The sequence below is a fragment of the Lathyrus oleraceus genome, chromosome 5 (genome assembly GCF_024323335.1).
Source record: "Lathyrus oleraceus cultivar Zhongwan6 chromosome 5, CAAS_Psat_ZW6_1.0, whole genome shotgun sequence".
In the NCBI taxonomy this organism is placed as follows: domain Eukaryota; kingdom Viridiplantae; phylum Streptophyta; class Magnoliopsida; order Fabales; family Fabaceae; genus Lathyrus; species Lathyrus oleraceus.
Window position 1 is genome coordinate 643925545 of NC_066583.1, and position 20646 is coordinate 643946190.

Consider the following 20646-nt stretch of genomic DNA (forward strand, 5'->3'; position numbering starts at 1 on the left):
AAAATAACAGAAATGCCTAGAATTCTGGATCTGTGAATGTGACGATCGTCACGTCCCGCTTGTTACGATCGTCACAGGTCCATGACGATCGTCACGCGGCCAAAAAACCAGCGCTTTGAAACAGTCAACAGACGTGTTCCAACAAGCCCTCAATTCACAAGACGGCACAACCCTTGTGCCGTCACTAACGCTAATGCACCAATTTCAGACTGTCAAACACACCTCGATTGTTGATTCAGTATGATCGATCAACATGTCATTGCTTCATCATACTAATGTCGGATTCCGAAGCAAATGACCATTGATCGCTTAAAGGAAAACAACCATTTATTGTTTGAATAACAAAACAGAAATAGTATATCATATATACCATACTTTGCATTAGGATTACTTATATCATATATAATTTGATCGGTCTCAATTGCGTAACCTATGGACGATCGATGTATCGCTGCTTCACCATACTAATGTTGGTTCCGAAGCATAGTTAACATCAATCATCCAAATCGTACACACATGATGCCAAATTTAATTACTCGTTTATTCTTTGATTCATTCTGTTTTTTAATCATATTAATATAGAAAATAAACAGCTATCCGATGCATGGTTTCGTAAGTGGCTCTGATACCACTGAAGGAGAACGGCGATCCAAAACGCAGCGAAAATTAAAATTTTCTCCTTTAGTGATCCTTACGAATAGGCATGATCAATGATAGAATAGTTACCTCTTATGACGATTGAAACCTTTGATGCAGATCTACGGAGCGATCACAAACGTTGAACGATGACAACGCCTCTACTCAGTCCACACGAACGGATTCCTTCAATCTCAGTGCTAGCTGCTATGAATGAAGGCTTTGAGTGAGAGAGAGAGAGAGAAAGAGAAAACGAAAATGCAACCGTAATGAATGCTTATGCACAAGGGTTCTATTTATATAACCACTTGTGTGGGCTTCAAGCTAAAAAGCCCACTTAAGTGTATATGACCCATATCTTATAATATGCCCAAAATCACTTAAGCCCATGGTACCTTACCATATTTCGTATTCTACTTAAGTACACCGTACCTTACGATGTTCTACAATTCACTTAAGTGCACCGTACCTTACGATGTTCCTTAGTTACTCAATCTCTCATCAATCCGTCCTTTGTGTGTGTGACCCTGTAGGTTTTCGCAGCATTGGCAATTATATTAAATCACGTATTTAACATAATAAACAGTGAGCGGTGTCTAGCAACACATCACTGCTAACCAAGACACGAAAATGTCATGTGATCTGACAAATCCTTCTATGATAATACTTATGCATATAATTACCCTTTTACCCTTATGTCTATATTGAACACAAGGCATAGACCGTGTCATCCTTGTCCAGTTCAATACTGGGCCCATAGACATTTATCCTGTTATGCAGGATGGGCAAATTCCATCTAGGTCACTCATGTCCCTTAGCATGCTTCGTGGAGTACCCATCAACTGTCTTTATGGTTATCCAGTTACGAACAACGTTTGATCAGCAATAAAGCACTCGACTCTACATCTAGGGTCCATAATGGTTTCAGGTCGAAGGGTGGTATATACCATTATCACCATGAGAATAACTTATGACACTTTGCATAACATTCTATATAGTATTCTCATAGCGGGTCAATCCAGTATAAATATTACTCTTAACATTCATACTTATGTTTAAGACTTGATAACTCCTTATCCATGATCCATGAGATGTGATCATTAGTCTATATACACAATAGTCTTAATGCTTTAATGTTATCCCACTTCACAATTAAGCTCGACTACGGATACTTTAAGAATAGTGTCCTTATGTTTAATGTGATCTCATGATCAAGTCACACTTGATACATTAAACGGACTAGCCATTCTAGGGACTTTATTAAATAAACGTAATAAAGAAAAAGCATTTTATTATTAATAAATAATTCGATACAAGTACCAAAAGTATTGGCCTTTAGGGCTTACACCAATAATTGCGTGGGAAATTCTCAGATCCTGGACGTGTGAAAGTGTGATGTAAAACTCGTGCATTTGAAGCTTTTCAGGTTGTTTCAAGTTGTGGTCAAATGTGTTTGGTCATGTGCAATTGATTTTCACGTGTGGAAAGTGATCCCAAATTGTTTTGTGTAACTTTCAACATTATAGGTCACAAATCAAAATAGAGTCGGATCACCAAGTTCAAGCCTATTCCAAATTTAATTCACTTGTGTGTTTTGTTATTTTCTTTGAGCCAAGTGGTCACTTTATTGAGTAGAATAAGATGTAAAAAGAATCAATACAAGAGGAGATTTGAGGTGAAAGTTATGGGCATGTAAAGTTGAGGTCATGACCTGAAAATTGGGCTAGGCAAATGGTCAAGCACCTTGCAGCATGCTAGGTCATATTGAAGTCCAATGTTCATGATGCCATGACTTTTGATTCCCTTGTGAATTTTGACCCAAAATTGGTCCAAATGATCTTTGACATAACCTCAACACAATGCAAAAAGAATGGGGTCAAAAAGATACTTGAGCTGAAAATGGCAAGGGTGGAAACTAGGGGTCATGACATGGTTTTGGCCCAAATTGACAACTTGGCCAATGCCACAAATAAGGTCTTAAATGGATGAATTGATGTTTGACCCTTGACTCAAAGTTGTGAAGTATCCCAAAAGTCACATTTGGATCAAAGAAGCTTGTCATTTGGATGAAAATTGAAGAAGTTATGGGGTTTGGACCAAAAGTAGGTCATACTTGCAAATTAGGTCAACCACGTTTGCACACCTTTTGCAAACTTGATGTTTCCTTGCATTTCAAGCCATGATGATGAAATAATTAGCAACCCTTGATGAAATATTGACTAGGGATTGAGTTAGCTTTTAGATAACTTGAAAATTGAGTGATGTGGCATGGAAACTGTCATACCCCAAAATTCACCCTACCCCGAAACAACTTTCATCAGATCTATGATCCTATTACACATACATTTATTCATTGCTCCATCACCATAATTATATTAAAAGTCATAACCAAAGGCATATTGCATGGGCTCAAGGCATGAATTTAAAAAAAATATAGGGAAATCGATTTACCCAATTAGGTAAATCGATTTCCTCTACGCAGACACCAAAAATAAGCATTTTTTTGCACAAAGGGTATTTGGTTCCCCCCATTTTCCCACTTGATTTCCCTATAAATAGATACATTATTCCCCCTTATTTTTTCATGCTTTCTAGCCCCCAAAAATTCTGAAAAAATATCATTCAACCCCTCTTCTCCAAACCTAAATAAATAAATAAAATGTTCTCTCCCAAAAGTCACCACCACCAACTTTTTTCCATTTTCATATTTTTTTTCCTCAAAATTTATCACTCTCTAACACTCATAACTCAACCCCTTTACTAGGCTTTCACCACAAATATTTTCATCCAAAACCCATTGCTTCACATTCAAGCTCAACATCATTTCTACCTAGCTTTTTTCACATTTTGTGGGTAATGATTTTAACTTAAACTTTTTAACTTTTTGGTTATTTTTTTTATTAAAAATGGTTGCTTGCTCTTGGTTGGTCTTTTGAGATGATTTAGATTCAAGCTTGCGAAAATGATTGACTTTGGTTTACTCATTTTTTTTATAGATTTTTTACTCTTACTATCTTTTTGTTCACCTTTTTGTGGTTGCTTTGTGTGTGTTATCATTTTCTTTTATTGTGGACTTATTGTTGTATTTGTTTGGTTGATGAGGTCTATTAGATCATGACCATGGTTGTTTAGAGTTGATTAAATTTTCAATGTTTCAAACCTATATTAATGGTTGATCAATAAATCATTCATGATACTTTGAGGCATTGATATATTGCCCCTATTTTAACCATATTTGAGTCATTTGATGCATAGATGAAACCATGTCTTTACATTAATTTGTTAATCCATTTGCTTATTGTTACTAACTACTAATTACTAACTCCTAACATTTATATTATTGCACTTTAATTCCTTGCAATTTATTTTATTGTTCATTTTATTTCATTTTATTTTATGTTTATATTCACTAACTACTAATTTCTAACATTTATATTATTGCACTTTATTTTTTTGCAATTTATTTTATTATTCACTTTATTTCAAGTATTTTATGTTTATGTTTATTGTTATCTAACTATATAATTTACATTATGTTAATGTATTTACTACCTTATTATCTTGTTAAATAAAAGAGGAATAAAAACAAAAGAAAGAGAACAAATCACTTTTTTTAAAATATTAATAGATGGGCTTAAGGTTGCATAACTTTATTTGTTACAAATCTATTGTTAGTTGATTTTTTAATCATCTTCAATACTTTGCATCAATGATAAGCTATCCCTTAATGTGTCATATTTTAAGTCTTTTTGGCCTAAGAAAATAGTCTTAAAATTTTTTCATTTTTGTACATGTTACTAACCACTAATTATACTTCATTAATTTTGTTTATCATTAACCTTTGTTATTGTGATTTTGGTATTATTGATTTATATTTGGTTTATATCATTTATATTCACTAACCATTATTATTGTGATATTGTTTCTTTATCTTGTAATTTACTTTTATGTCATTACCTTGTAATTTACATTAAAGTACTCATCATCATCATCATTGTACAAATTCATCATGCATGTTTATTTACTTGTTATTTATTTTATTGTCATCAAACATTAAAAACAACAAAAACATGATAAAATGATAAGACAAAAATATTCATTCCACTCTTAATCAACTTGGACTTAGAGGATTTCATTTTAGGACCCTTGCTTTGAGGCATTTCCCTTATCTTTGTGATACTTTGTAAATGTTGGATTTTATTTGTAACTTACATTCATGTTGTCAGAATGACATAATGGCACCACCTTAGGGGGACATGTTTGTAAGACCATTATCCTTTGTTTAGCTTAAGTCACTTTTGCACACAAAAGACTTTCTCTTGGGCTACCTTACAATGAGACCCTTTGATTTCTTGTTGGTTACTTTGCATTCATGTTACATAAGCCAAATTTCATAATCAAAATAAAATAAACCCTTGATTCAACGTCAAGTGGCATTTTCATAGTCAAATTCAAAACATTTAATAATTACGATTATTATTATTATGCACCACGAGCCTTAAGTGGTGGAGAATGTGTGAGAATTGAGCATTCCTATCCTTACTCTAATTATTTTGGATGCCAGACGCTTGACTTGTTATCTAGAATAATCACCTCCGCCCATAGACTTTAGTATAATATAATCACAAACACTCATTTCATAAAACCCTTATTCAAGGTAAAAATAATACAACTCATCAAACTCATTTTTGTGTCTTAGGGCATCATCCCGAAAACCCTTTTTTCAAAGGTAAAATCAACCAACACACAAACATTTTTTACTCCTAACTACGGAGCTCTGATTCCTCATCCCCGAATGAGTGATATGTAGGCACAAGGGCCCCAATCCTTGGCGAGCACTATAATAACACCCCCCCTTTCACACATTCTTTTGAAAATAAAACAATGATAGATAAATCCCATGTATGTAAAACAACCCAAATGGTTCCCATGGAATACCATGGACGTAAGGGGTGCTAATACCTTCCTCTTACGTAACCGACTTCCGAACCCAAATCTCGGTTGCGAGACCGATACCTTATTCTCTTTTAGCGCTTCCCGTGCGCGTCTCCTTTCCGAGGGTTTTATCGACTATTTCCCCTCTCCTTTCCGATAGAGGTAAACTAAATAAAATTCGATGGCGACTCTTCTGACTTTGCCTCTCTTTGGCATCTCTTTAGTCCCAGTTTCGTTATCGTGAAATCCCGGTAGCGACAACTAGCGACTCTATTAGGGACAGAAAAATTCCCTAAGCAAGTCTAGCCTAGTTTAGGTTGTTTCTCTTTTACATACGTAGAGATTTATCTATTATCTTTTTTTTTTTGTATATACTGCTTTTATTGCTAACCTGTACATATTTTCTTTGTTTTCCTATTGGTCCGAAACTTTGGTTCTGTGACGAATTTCTTTTGGAAGCAATAATGATTGCAAAGGAAAAAACCTTGTGTGAAGGACTCCCCACCCGAATATGAGAGTTTTGCTTGAGATATGAGAGGTTGAGTAGTATTGATCCGCGAGGTTCCTTCCTCGTTAGGGTCGTACGAAAACCTCACTTAGTGGTAGATTCTCTTAAGGGGATTGATGACCGTCGTGCTTTCGGCGTAAGCATCTTTTCTTTTACTAGAGTCAATGACCCTAAGACCCCTTTTAGAACCTTTAAAACTATGGCTAGCCTAGACCGATGGTCGCGTAGTATAGGCCACCGAGGTGCCTTACTCGTAAGGGTCGATACGAAGATCTCACTTAAAGTAGATGACTTTGATGGAGCAGTCGTCTGACAAGTAGATTGACATAAGCGGATGACAGTCAAGGAAGTCCATGACTCTAGGGGCAGTGCCTTACACCCAATTTTCCAAAGGCCTTAGATCACACAAAGCGAGAACCTTGGTTTACTGAGCAGTCATTATTAACTCCATGCTTCGTCACGATGGTCCAAAACCATGAACCCATGCCTAAAATCTTGTGGAAATAATAAACCAATCATTCATACATTCATTCATCATCAAAATAATAAGAAAAGCTCTTAAAATTTTCGTTTGTTCGGACGCAGAATTACAAGACTATTTTCCGACACAATCATGGATACTTCAACAAGGAAAAGCACTTCTACTTTTCGCTTCAAGAGTCCTGACATCAGTTCATTAAAGGTCCTCTGTTCAAAGGTCGTAGCTCTCAAAGACAACAAGTTTAGAGCCAATTTTGGGAACATCGTAGATCTTCTAACCGAGAAGGTTGACTGTGGTGCTATCACTATAATGTCCCAATACTATGATGTCCCTTTAAGATGCTTCACTTTCCCGACTTCCAAATCTCTCCAACCTTGGAAGACCTCGAGAGACTCCTCAATCGACCAATCAAAGAATATAACCATTTCCCAAAATTGGAAGAAGGCTTCTTTTTGACCGAGCTCTCACTCACCTTGGGTATCAACACCAACAACCTAGTGGATAATTGGGGCGTTAAATGATCCATCAAAGGTTTAAATCAAAATTTCCTAGAAGCCCATGCTTAGGAAATGATTAAAAAGGGAAGACCCGATTTTTGTAGTGCAACCTTGGCACTTTTGATTCATGGAATTGTCCTCTTCCCAAATATGGACAAGTTCGTGGATCAGTTAGCAGTTGAAGTCTTTTTAACAAAGAATCCGGTGCCTTTTTTACTTGCCGATTTCTACCATACCTTTCATACAAGGCATGAGAATAAGGGAGGTACTTTCCTTTGTTGCGATCCTATGCTACATCTTTGGATGAAGGCCCGCATGCCTAAAAGTGGACCCTTCACCGAAAACAAACTGACATGGTCGTAAAGATTCACATCTCTCTCTGCCAACTCAATTCTACGATATAAGAGGTAATGGGATACAAAGGACGTCATCGCAAGATGTGGAGAGTTCTTTAACATATCCTTAATAGGAACGCAAGGTTGCATAAACTACAACCCTGTTATACTCAAGAGACAACTAGGGTACACCATGACAAATCCCCCCGAGGAAAGAGATTTCATTCCATTCGTCATCAATACCATGGATCCACTTGATTCAAACATGAAAAGAGTGAGAAAAGCTTGGACAAGCATAGTCCGTATTGACCATGAATGGGGTAAGAAAAACATCCTAGCCAAGGAACCCTACTATGTGTGAGTAAAAGAGAGGGATAGGATTGTTAAGATGCCGTTTCTTTTTTATCCTTCTTCATTCCTGTTGATGCCCGAGCTCGAGCCTATCCTACAAGAGGACATGGACAAACTTACCAGCCAAATCAAAGAGCTCGAGTTGGAAAACACTCAACTACGAGTCCAACTAAATCATGCCAAGGAACGTAACCACGTCTTGGAGGATAAGGGTAAGCAATTTTGTGAAAACTTTGAAGATAGCAAGAAAAGGCTCCGATTAGCCGAGGGACAAAGAGTTTGGTTTGGTGGAGCTTTACACAAATCTAATTCTGAGCTAGACTTCTGCAACAAAGAGTTGGATCGAGTGTCCCGAATCATCAAGGACCTTGAAAATACTGTCGAGAGGTCTAATGCCATGAAGAAAGAAGCGATGTAAGATTACGAGGCCCAAATTCTCGAACTAAGGACCACTCTAAAAGAGTATAAGGATTTTCTAGCCAAGGAGCAACTAGAGAAAGAAAAGATTCACCGAAGCTTCATGCGTGAGCAGTTCAACCTTGGACGAGCTTGCGAGCAAATCAAGAACTTGAAGAGGGGAATCTATGACCAAGCCTATGTAGAATTGCAACACAACTGCAGATATTGGGAGGAGTGTTGCCATGGATTCGAAGCTGCCATTGCTCAAAGGGATGAAATCATCCATAATCTCCAAGCCCTTTACGAAGAATGGAGAGACAAGTGCACCAACATGACGGTATTAACTAACTATGCCCTTCAAGACTTTCCCGACAAGTTGAAGGAGGCGGATCTGATCATGTGCCCAGATAATACCCCCAAAGAGGTCTACCACTTCGTCAAGTTCTGCAAAAGAACAATGGCCGAACTCATCACCGACATTGAGGCTCTCCGCAAGTCTCAAGGGGTCACTTTTAGGGTGGATATCTAGTTGGTTTATTTGCTTCCATTACTTGTATTTTGCAACTTCTATGTATTGTAGTCTATTTTCCCTTCAAAGGATGAATGAAAGTTTTGATTTTTCTCTATTGTGTTTTCCTTTATTTATGATTGTGAACGTGAATCGTCAAGTAGTTTTTGCAATGAATATACATGAATAACTCAAAAGAGCTTTGCTTTAACACAAAAAAATCACGCATCATATGCATCTTTCGAAACACAAAAACATAAAAAACTCATCCATCCACCCTTTTTTCTGACCAAAACCACTCTCAAAAGCTGACTTTTTGGTACGATACACGAGGACGTCGATAAGCTTTCATGGAGCAACTTCAAGAGAACCAAGTTGTCCTTCAGGAAGAAGTATCCCAGATGCGGTTGTCGCATCTCGAAAAATATGATTCCTCGCGATGGTCGCGGAAAAAATTAATGTTCGAACAGAGTCGCCACCAAACTTTATTTATCCCAATAAAGGGATAGGAAAATATCGATAAAACCTTTAGGAAATGGAATAATGGTCATCGCAACCGTATTCGGGTTCGGGAGTGGATTACGTAAGGGGAAGGTATTAGCACCCCTTACGTTCGTTGTACTCAACGGGAACCTTTTAGTTCTAATGTGCGTTTCGAGTGTTAATTTATGTTGGTTTGTTATCTTTGGGTTATAAAATTATTAAAAATAGAAATGGATGGGAAACTTAGAAAGGGAAATGGGAGGTTTTTTATTACTGTGCTCGTGAAGATACAATAATCTCCTGCCTACATATCCTTATGATGTAATAAAGAAATCAGAGCATTCGTAGTTCGGGAAACTACGGTTGGTTGGTGTCTTTTATCGAACAACTGTTTAGATTGTGTTCTACAGGCTAAATGCTGGCTTGTCTACTCTCGGCGGAGGCTTAAGCATTGGTTTGTTGTGCACATTAGAAAGGATTAAACAGTGTTCTTTCTGAAAAGAGTTTTGGTCACACGGGGTGACAAGTTGACTCAATATGTTGGGTGTTTTGTTTAATTGGTTATGATCGCACGAGGGCGAGAAAAGATAGGTTTGTTGTGTTGAGATATTTTTGGTTGGATGACGATTACTCGGATAGTCGAGTAAGACAACTCGTATCCTAATAACCGAGAAAGGGAATAGAAGACTCTAAACCACTCTCTGTTTCATATGAGTATTTATGAAAATAAGGTTGTATATGGTTGAGGTATTTTAGAATGAACGAGAAGTACTTGAATGATTGAGTAAAACAACTCATATCCAAACATTTGAGGAGAGGAATCGAAGGCTCAAGACCATCTCCCTTTTCGTATAATTTGTTATGAAAGTGATTTGATTAAGTTGTATTTGCGGAAAAAATGTCAATTATTCGACTGATCGAGTAAGAGAACTCGTATTCGTACAATTGAGGAGTGAAGTTGAAAACTCAAAGTCAACTCCTTTTTCATTCAACTTATTATAAAAAATGTTTTGATTTAATCAGGGTATTTCAATTGAGTTTGAGAGAAAATACTCGACGTTGGATCGAGGTTTTAGATTTGTATTTTGAATGAAGTGAATTTATTTAGTGTATTGCTCTTCTACTCGATAAAAATCGAATAGGTTTCATTGTAAGAAAGCCCAAGAGTAAGCTATGTGAGGTTGATGGCGATGCTTTAAAAGCGATCGACTTACAAGGGTGTTTTGAATTGATTTAGAAAAGGCGCACTCGATATTGATCGAGGTTTGTATTTACATGTGCATATGAATTGAATTATGAAAATGGTCTCAAAATGAGATTGCTTATAAATTTTAGCTTATGCAACGTGAATGCAAAATAACTAACAAGAAAATAAAGAGTCTCATTGTAAGGTAGCCCAAGAGAAAGCCTTTTGTGTGCTAAAGTGACCTATGCTAAACAAAAGATAATGGTCTTACAAACATGTCCCCCTAAGGTGGTGCCATGATGCCATTCTTACAATATACATGTAAGTTACGGATGAAAATCCAAGTGTTTACAAAATATCACAAAGAGTAAAGGAAGACTTCCAAGCAAAGGTCTTAAGATGAAATCCTCTAAGTCCAAGTTGATTAAGAGTGGAGTGAATGTTTTTGGTCTTTATCATTTTATCATGTTTTTGTTATTTTTAATGTATGATGACAATAAAATAAATAACAAGTAAATAAACATGCATGATGGGTTTGTACAATGATGATGATGATAATGAGTACTTGAATGTAAATTACAAGGTAATGACATAGAAGAAAATCACAAGATAAAGAATGACAATATCACAATAATAATGGTTAGTGAATGTAAATGACACAAAATAAACCACAAGTTAATGGAGTAAAGTGAAATAATATAAATGCTAGGAGTTAGTGGTTAGTGGTTAGTGGTTAGTGACAATAAAATAAATTGCAAGGAATTAAAGTGCAATAATATAAATGTTAGGAGTTAATAGTTAGTAGAATAACAATAAGCAAATGTATTAGCAAGTTAATGTAGAGGATATGGTTTCACCTATGCATCAAATGACTAAAATATGGTCGGAATAGAGGCAATCTATCAATGCCTCAAAGTATCATGAATGATATATTGATAAACCATTAATAGGTTTGAGACATTGAAGATTTAATCAACTCTAAACAACCATGGCCATGATCTAATGGAACTCATCAACCAAATAAATATAACAACAAGTCAACAATAAATATTAAATGATAATAAGAAATAAGGTTTAGGAAATGGTTTCATCTATGTATCAAATGACCCAAATATGGTTGAAGTAGAGGCAATCTATCAATGCCTCAAAGTATCATGAATGATCTATTGATCAACCATTAATAGGTTTGAAGTATTGAAGATTTAATCAACTCTAAACAACCATGGTCATGATCTAATAGAACTCATCAACTAAATAAATGTGAAAAATAAGTCAACAATAAATATTAAATGATAACAAGAAACAAGGTTTGATTGAAAATGGTGGATAAAAAGTAGTAAGAGCAAAAAATCCCCAAAAGGGTGTAAACCTAACAAAATAACACTTGTCTCAAAGTTGACTCAAATCTCTCTCAAAACACAACCCAAGAGTAAAAACTCATTTTCAAACATAAAACAAAACCAAAAAATGTTAAGGAGTTTGAGTCCAAAATATTACCAAGAGTATGGTGTCAAAACTAGGTTATTGTTGTGTTTGGGTTTGAGAATGAAGCAAAAAGCTTGGAAGAGGGTGGCTATGGTTGTTGTGGTAGGAAAATGGAAAAGAAGGAAGGTGTATGTTCATATGTTGATGGTGAATGATTATGTAAGTGAAGGTTAGAAGTTTGCTACTGTTGTTGTTGTGTGGAAATTGTGTATTTTTACATGGTGGTTGGGTGGTTCAAAGAAGAAAAGAGGGTTTGGGTGAGTTAGGGTTTAGGTTGAAAAGAGGGAGCTTGAAGGTGATTTTGGCATAGGTTTTGTGGCTTTCAAGATTGAAAAATGAGTGAGGATAATGCTCTATTTATAGGAGAAGAAAAGGAGTTGAAGTGGGTGAACCAAAAGGTCCTTTGTGTAAAAAACAGAGTCATTTCTGCTGTCTGCGCAGGTGTAATCGGTTACCCTGATTAGGGTAATCGGTTACACAGTCCCAAAATGGCCAAAAAATCAGTTTTCGGTCTAGGTAATCGGTTACCCTATTTAGGGTAACTGGTTACCCAATTTTTTTATTGAAATAATGAAAATTGTAACGGGGTAGGGACAAAATTGGGGTATGACAGCGGTCCCAAATGCAGCAGTTGATGGAGACTATTCAAGCAGTCGCAAGAGGCCAAGAGGTTATGACAAAAATGCAAGAAGAAATGAACCAACGTGCCAGTACTACCAATCCTCCTACCCCTCCAGCGGTCGAGACCCTGACTCCAGTTCCTCAAGTTGATCCTCCAATTAACATTAATGCACCCGACGGTGTTCCAAAAATTCAAAAAATAATTGAAATGGCAATGGGAAATATTTTTGTATGATTTTCTTCATTGATTACAACATTGGCTTCATTCTACCGTATAACCTGTATCCCCAAAACCTTGCTTCGACTAACGGTGATTGGATCGGTCCTTGACCCTCTGATGTGTAGCTTGTAGTGTATGGACTCAAGAATCATAGCCAATGCCTTTATCCCTAAATTTTTCCTGGACCTTTCATTTCTTTTCGTCCACCGGGATGCTCCTTTTTGCCTAAGTCGCCCTTTCGGGTTTTCGGCTTAGCGAGCTTCATATGTGTTCCCTTACTTTTGCATGGACAAATCATTTTTTGGTCCATCGAAATAGCCATTTTTGCCTAGATTAACCTTGCGGAGGTTAATCTAGCGGGCTTTCATCATTTCTTTTTAGGCATAATATTTTTTTACTATGTCTGCATTCACTAGCGAAGGCAAATCTTCCCCATCCATTGTTGTGAGGATTAGAGACCCACCTGAGAAAGCCTTTTTAACGATGAAAGGTCCCTCATAATTGGGAGTCCATTTGCCTCGTGGGTCTGAGTGAATAGCAAAATACCTCTTGAGCACGAGTTCCCCAACGTGGTATACACGAGGAAGAACCTTATTATAAAAAGCTTGTTTGAGACATCTTTGGTATAGCTGACCATGATAGACGACCGTCAAACGTTTCTCTTCAATCAGATTCAGCTGGTCATACCGAGATTGAACCCAATCAGCTTCATCAAGATCAGCTTCCATGATGACCCTGAGTGAAGGAATCTCGACTTCAATCGGTAGGACAACCTCAATTCCATAAACCAGAGAGTATGGAGTCACCCTAGTGGATGTGCGGACTGAGGTTCTGTAGCCGTGCAGAGCAAAGGGTAACATCTCATGCCAGTCCTTGTATGTCTTGACCATCTTCTGGACGATTCTGTTGATATTTTTGTTAGCTGCTTCTACGGTGCCATTCATCTTGGGCCGGTATGGTGAAGAGTTATGGTGCTCGATCTTAAACTCTTCGCACAACTCCCTCATCATAGTGTTGTTGAGGTTACTGGTGTTGTCAGTGATGATCTTGCTAGGTATTCCATAGCGGTAGATTATCTCTTTCTTGATAAATCGGGTAACCACTTGTCGAGTGATGTTGGCATATGAAGCAACTTCAACCCATTTCGTGAAGTAATCAATAGCGACTAGGATGAATCGATGTCCATTGGAAGCTTTGGGCTTTATCATCCCAATCATATTGATGCCCACATAGAAAAGGGCCATGGAGAAGTTAGAACATTCAACGGGGTAGGTGACACGAAGATCTTGTCACCATATATCTGGCACTTATGGCATCATTTCACAAAATTGTAGCAATCAACCTCCATGGTCGTCCAATAGTACCTAACCCAAAGGATCTTCTTGGCCATAGCAGGACGCTTCACATCTACACCCTCGCAACCCTTATGTATGGACTTTATGAATGTAGTAGCTTCGTGTCTATCATGCATCTGAGCAGTATGGAATCATAATTCTCCTTGTATAGTACATCACCGTTTATGAAGAACTTGGAAGAGAGTCTTCTCAGAGCTTTCTTATCGGTAATGGATATACCCTTGAGATATTGTTGTTTCTCTAGAAATGTTTTTATATCATAGAACCAAGGCTTATCATCAGGATCAGCCTTGATTGCTGGTTCATCTAAGTGGTCAATCTGGATGGACGATGCTTCATTCTTCCATTTGACTTTGAACATAGATGCCAACGTGGCTAGAGCGTCTTCTAACTTATTTTCTTCCCTAGAAATACGGTGGAAAGAGATTTCATCAAAATAGGGTATCAGTTTTCTGATATGCTCTTTATAAGGTATTAACTTGCTATCCCGAGTCTCCCAATCGCCTTTCACCTGACTGATTACCAGAGCTGAATCATCGAATACCTCAAGAATCTTGATTCTCAAGTCGATTGCCGCCTCTAAACTGTAGATACATGCTTCATATTCTTCCATGTTGTTATTGCAGTCAAAACACAATCTAGCGGTAAAGGGAAGGTGTAAACCAGTTGAAGAAGTGATAACAACACCTATACCATGACCTCGAACATTGGAAGCACCGTCGAACACGAGCGTCCATCGCGATCCTGGTTCGGGGCCTTCCTCAGGGCTTACCTCGAAGCCTGGCATAGTGAAGTCTCTGATAAACATGATGTCTTCATCTGGAAAGTCAAACCTCAACGGTTAGTAACCTTCGATAGGCAGGTGAGCGAGATAGTCACACAAAACACTCCATTTTATTTCTTTCTGGGTCACATATTGTATATCGTACTCGGTTAACAACATTTTCCACCAGGCAATTCTACCAGTAACAACAGGCTTTTCGAATATATACTTTATCGGATCCATCCTGGATATCAATAAAGTAGTGTGGCAAATCATATATTGTCTCAGGCGTCGAGCAGCCCAAGTCAAAGCACAACAAGTCTTCTCTAAAAGTGAGTATTAAGTCTCACATTCAGTGAATTTCTTGATGAGATAGTAGATAGCATGTTCTTTCTTGCCTGTGTCGTTGTGTTGACCCAGAATGCAACCCATGGATTCATCGAGTACTATGAGGTACATATTGAGCGGCCTACCGGGAACCGGTGGTATCAAGATTTGTGGTTCTTGCAAGTATTTTTTTATTTTATCGAATGTCGTTTGGCAATTGTTGTTCAAAACAATCGATTGGTTCTTTCTCAACAATTTGAATATCAGTTCGCAGGTAGCCGTCAAGTGAGATATGAATCTAGAGATGTAGTTAAGTCGCCTAAGGAAGCCTCAGACTTCTTTTTCTGTTCGGGGAGCTGGAATTTCTTGGATGGCTCGAACTTTGTCGGGATCAACCTCGATACCCTTCTGACTGACTATGAAACCCAGGAGTTTACCGGATCGGATCCCAAAAGTACATTTAGCCGGATTCAGACGCAGTTTAAACTTTCGGAGTCTGACAAACAACTTTCTCAGGTTTACCAGATGATCTTCCTCAGTTCTGGATTTGGCAATCAAGTTGTCCACGTAAACCTCGATCTTTTCATGAATCATGACGTGAAAGAGTGTTACCATGGTGCGTTGATATGTTGCCCTTGCGTTCTTCAAGCCGAATGGCATGGCTTTATAGCAGTAAGTTCCCCAAGGTGTGATAAAAGTTGTCTTCTCCATATCTCCTGGTGACATCTTTATCTGATTGTACCCAGAGAACCCATCCATGAAAGAAAAGACAGAGAATTGAGTTGTGATGTCGACCAAAACATCAATATGAGGCAAAGGGAAGTCATCCTTTGGGCTTTCTCTATTGAGATCTCGATAGTCTACACACATTCTGACTTTACCATCCTTCTTCGGAACTGGAACGATATTATCAACCCACTGTGAATACTCAGAAATGGCCAAGAAGCCAACGTCTAGCTGCTTCTTAACCTCTTCCTTAATCTTGAGTGCCATATCGGGTCTAGTTCTTCTGAGCTTCTATTTGATTGGAGGACATTCAGACTTAAGTGGTAAGTGATGTTCAACAATGCTGGTGTCTAACCCTGGCATATCTTGATACGACCAAGCAAAGACATTAACATATTCACGCAACAACTCTACCAACTCGGAGTGTACATGCTCGACAAGAGATGCCCCAACTTTTACTTCTTTTTTGTCATTTTCAGAACCCAAGTTAATGACATCTACTCGTTCTTTGTATGGCTGAATCTCTTTCTCTTCGTGCTCAAGGAGTCGTGCTAGTTCAGCCGGTAATCAATGGTTTGATTTGCTCTGCATGTTATGAGCTTATATTAGTATGCCTTTTTTGAGAAAAGTGGGAAAAAGGAAAAAAAGAAACCTTTTGCCATTTCGTTGTTTTTAGTGAAAAAGGAAAATAACTGAAAGAAAGGGAACACAAGTTTTGCATGCAAAAAAGTACTTTTTATTTAATTACATAATACTTTTAAACATGGGGGTCCTTACAAGCTATCCTCTCATCTCGGGCGAGGACGAAGGATGTAGAAAACAAAATGCATTACGTTTTTTCCGAGTACACCATAGGAATCACGGTGGTTGTCCAATTGGGAAGCTTGAATCCTGGAGGACATCTGCGAACAAGGTTGGGTGCCCCTGGCTTGCTACCACTAGACCCTCCAATAACTGCCACGGTATGCTCATTTTGATAGTCAGCACTGTTGAACTTGACCGGGTTGAATTGCTTTTTCTTTGGACTCACGTTGCATGATGCCGAGTGGTAACCGATACCAAATCTATCGCACTTTTCTTCCACATTGACGACCTTACCCCAACCGAGAAGCAGGCCTTTCTCTAATGTCTGCTTGACACTCTTTGCTTAGGATAGGATGGTAGCGGATGATTGATTATTGTTGGCTATGGCGGAACTGACATCTTCAAATTCTAGACAGTGGAGCGAAACCTCGACAATCCCCTCATCTGTTTCAACATATCTGAAGGAGGAGATTTCATTGACCAACAAATCTTCTTCCCCACACACGATTACTAGTTTATCCTCTATCAAGTATTTCAGTCTCTGGTGCAATGTATAAGTGACTGCCCCAACGGCATGAATCCAAGGTCTTCCCAACAGACAACTGTATGCTGGATTGATATCCATGACTTAGAATGTGATGCTGAACTAGTGGGGTCCAACACAAATAGGCAAATCGACCTCCCCAATTACCTGCCTTCGGGAACCGTCGAAAGCTCTAATGATCAATGCACTGGTCCTCATTTCGGGCCCCTTAAACTATAACTGGCTTAATGTGGACGTTGGCAGTACGTTAAGCGAAGATCCAATATCAACGAGGACTCGGGATAAGAGATAGTCAGTACATGTGACCGAAATATGTAGTGCTTTGTTGTGGGCATTTCCCTCAGGAGGCAGCTCTGTTTCATTAAATCCCAGATACCTACTGGCGGTGATATTGGCAACCACGTCGTCAAATTGATCGACCGTGATATCTTGCATCACGTGAGCGGTATTTAGAACTTTCAGCAATGCTTTGCGATGAGCCTCAGAACTCAACAACAAAGACAAAATTGATATCTTGGAGGGCGTTTGATTCAACTGGTCAATAATCTTGAAGTCACTTTTCTTGATCAGTTTGAGGAATTCCCGACTTTCCTCAAAGGTGATACTCTTCTTGTGATCTTCAAGCTGTTCTTTCTCAGCCTTCAACCCCTTACCCTTGGATGCTTCAGCCTCAACAACTTTATTATTGTCAATAATCTTCGTCAACACCGGAGCAGTCATCATGGTCGGATTGGCGAGTACAGTTGCCCCTGCTTGCGGAGTCGGCGTAAGAGTTACCTTCTCTTTAGGCGAGATAAATATGGGTGCTGGAGACACCCTATGAGTGTATTTAGGAGTGAATACACGGCCACTTCGAGTCATGCCTCCCGTCCCAGTAATGTTGACAATTTCTGTGTTAGGAATGCAGATTTCTTTTCCCCTAAATACACTGTGGTCTCGTATATTCCAAGGCACTGCCTTGGTATTCTGATACGGGAACAGAGTTAGAACACGAAAATGAATCGGCTGAATCCTCCTGGGAGGAGCTTTAACCTTCTTTTTCCTGTATACAATTGTTATTGGTTCAATCACTGCCACATCTTCTGCTGCTTGAGATTTGGATAATTGTATTAACCCTTGATCCATTAGTTCTTGCACACACCCTTTCAACTGCTCACAATCATTCGGATTAGACTTGCACACTGAGCAATCATCATGCTCCCCTTCTAGAAACTCAAACTGTTTAAGTCTCTATAACACAACGGACATCGGAGTCCTCACTTCTTCAACCCTCAGTATAATTTCGGTATTTTTCTCTTCAATTACAGCGTTGACTGCCGCACCATTACATTCGGTTTTTCTTCGAAAAATGACAGAATCTCTTGGTCAATTAACTCTTGGATCCTCTTTTTGAGGCCTTAACAGTCCTCAGTGGAATCTCCTATATACCCTGCGTGGAAAGCGCATGTGGCATTAGGATTGTGACGACGATTGAAAGGAGGAGAAGTTGCTAGCAGTTCTCTTGGTACAATAGCCCTACATGGATCAGATACGACACTAACTCTACGTATGGCACCGGGATCTTATTAAACTGGGGACGATTACCAAAGTTGCCTCTATTATTCTGACCTCGGTTTTGTCCTCTTTTATCACTACTATACTGTTGGTTTGGATTTTTCTGAGCGGGTGTTGATTGTTGATTGCCTTTCTGCGGTTGATATTGGAACGACGGTTACTGGTATTGAGCTACGGCGACGTACGAATACGGGTAAGATGGCATATGGGCCATCAGAAATTGATATCAGGGGCGAGCCTTCGTTGTTACATCGTTTTCTTCCCCCTCCTTCTTTTTAGCAAAGCCCCCATGCAGTCTCTTGTTGGTTGTCTGTTGTGCGGTCGTGTCTGTGATTTTCCCTGATTTCAACCCACTCTAAACACGTTCCCCGATGGTTACTGTAGCGGGGTATTCGTTACCATTAGAGATATTGACTAAATCCAAGGTAAACCATACAAGTCGAGTTGCCACCGCACTTCTATTTATCCAAAGGAATGGTTAGAAAGCGAACAAAAACCTAAAAGTTTTATCAAATCAAAAACTAGTAAAAGAGAGTCAAAGATCTGGGTAAGGGGGTTGGTTATGCAATGGGAAGGTGTTAGGCACCCAAAACATCCTGGGTACTCCTAGGGAGCCCTTTTCACATTTGTTGTAAGGTTGGTATTTTTGTGAAAAATTTATTTGTGCAAACATGATTGAAGAGATGAGAAGAGAATATACAAGTTTATTTACATTTTGTGTTTGAATGGATGAACCCATTGCCTACGTACCATCTTAAAAAAAAATTAGGATCAAAACCTCGTAGTTCGGGGTAAAAATCTCAAAAAAACAAGTTGGTGAATTGATTGGTCCAAAAGCCTTAAGGTCCTTTGTTATCTAAGGGAGAAAACTCAACCTAAAACCACAAATCCACCATGTGAGGATAGCTTCAACATGCTAGTGAGGGGTTAACCCTATAATAAGCATGGAAGACTCATTGTCCATCACTAAGGATATAGGTGAGTATTACATCTACCGCAAAGATAACTCAAACCTAATAGCTAAAGGTTATGAAAAAAGTTTTGATTAGAAAGTGGCCATTGAAACCACAAAAAGACATTTGAATGAGTTATATTTACCAATTAGAAGTATATACAAAAAATGGTCAAAGTTGACTTAAAGATTCAATTCAAAATAAGTGTTATGAAAAGAAAGTTTGAAAATCAAAAGCATAAGGCTTAGGTTTCTAATGTTGAAAACAAGTGTTAAATGTTTGCACAAAAAGTTTGGCTTGGGTTAGAGTGGAGAGAAGAAGAAGAATGGCTAAAATCCTAAGCATACAAGAGGTGAGGGAGAAGAGAACAAAACCACACAAGGAGTTCCTCTCTTGAGATCATATTGATGATCCAAGTAGCTCCCATCCTTTGGAATAAGCAATCACAAACATAAACTCAAGCAATCAATAGTCAAAAGAACTCTTGGAAAAACTCCTCAATGTATCCTGGATCTCTCTCTCTTAGAAGCTCATGGTAATGGTTCCTCAATTAGGCTCAAGTTGGAATCCCTAGCACAAGAACACGCACATCAAAAAGTTCTATAATGCAAACAAAGAATGGACAAGAGGGAGTTTAGAATATGGTCCTTTCAATGTTCATCCTTAAGCTTTAAGCAATCTAAAGGCATGAGGCCTAGTTGCTCTTTGACATTTAAGCACTCTAAAGGCATGAGGCCTAGTTGCTCTTCAAACTCCATTTGCTTGGGTAAAGTCCTAATATCTAAGTCCATTTGTCCATTTCTTTGCATTTTGGGTTCACAACAAACAGACAAACACAAGCACAAAAGTATATACACAATTATATGCTCAAGTGAGCAAAAGGCAAATGGCATTAACATAAACATGTGCTCCAATGAGCAAAGGAAAAAAAGCAAATGAATATATGTGCAAGAATGGTAAATTGCATAAAAGTAA

The 20646-nt window shown here is 38.3% G+C and overlaps 1 protein-coding gene across 1 annotated transcript; it reads right to left on the minus strand.

The window, feature by feature from the left end:
* Positions 1-14082: 14082 nt before the first annotated feature.
* Positions 14083-14787, minus strand: LOC127082646 (uncharacterized). The gene has a single exon (XM_051022877.1). The coding sequence runs from the start codon at positions 14785-14787 to the stop codon at positions 14083-14085; it is 705 nt and encodes a 234-aa protein (XP_050878834.1).
* Positions 14788-20646: the final 5859 nt, after the last annotated feature.

What these genes read in the sequence shown, in the direction of transcription:
- LOC127082646 (XM_051022877.1), bottom strand. Translation starts at nt 14,787, where the DNA reads ATGCCAGGCTTCGAGGTAAGCCCTGAGGAAGGCCCCGAACCAGGATCG.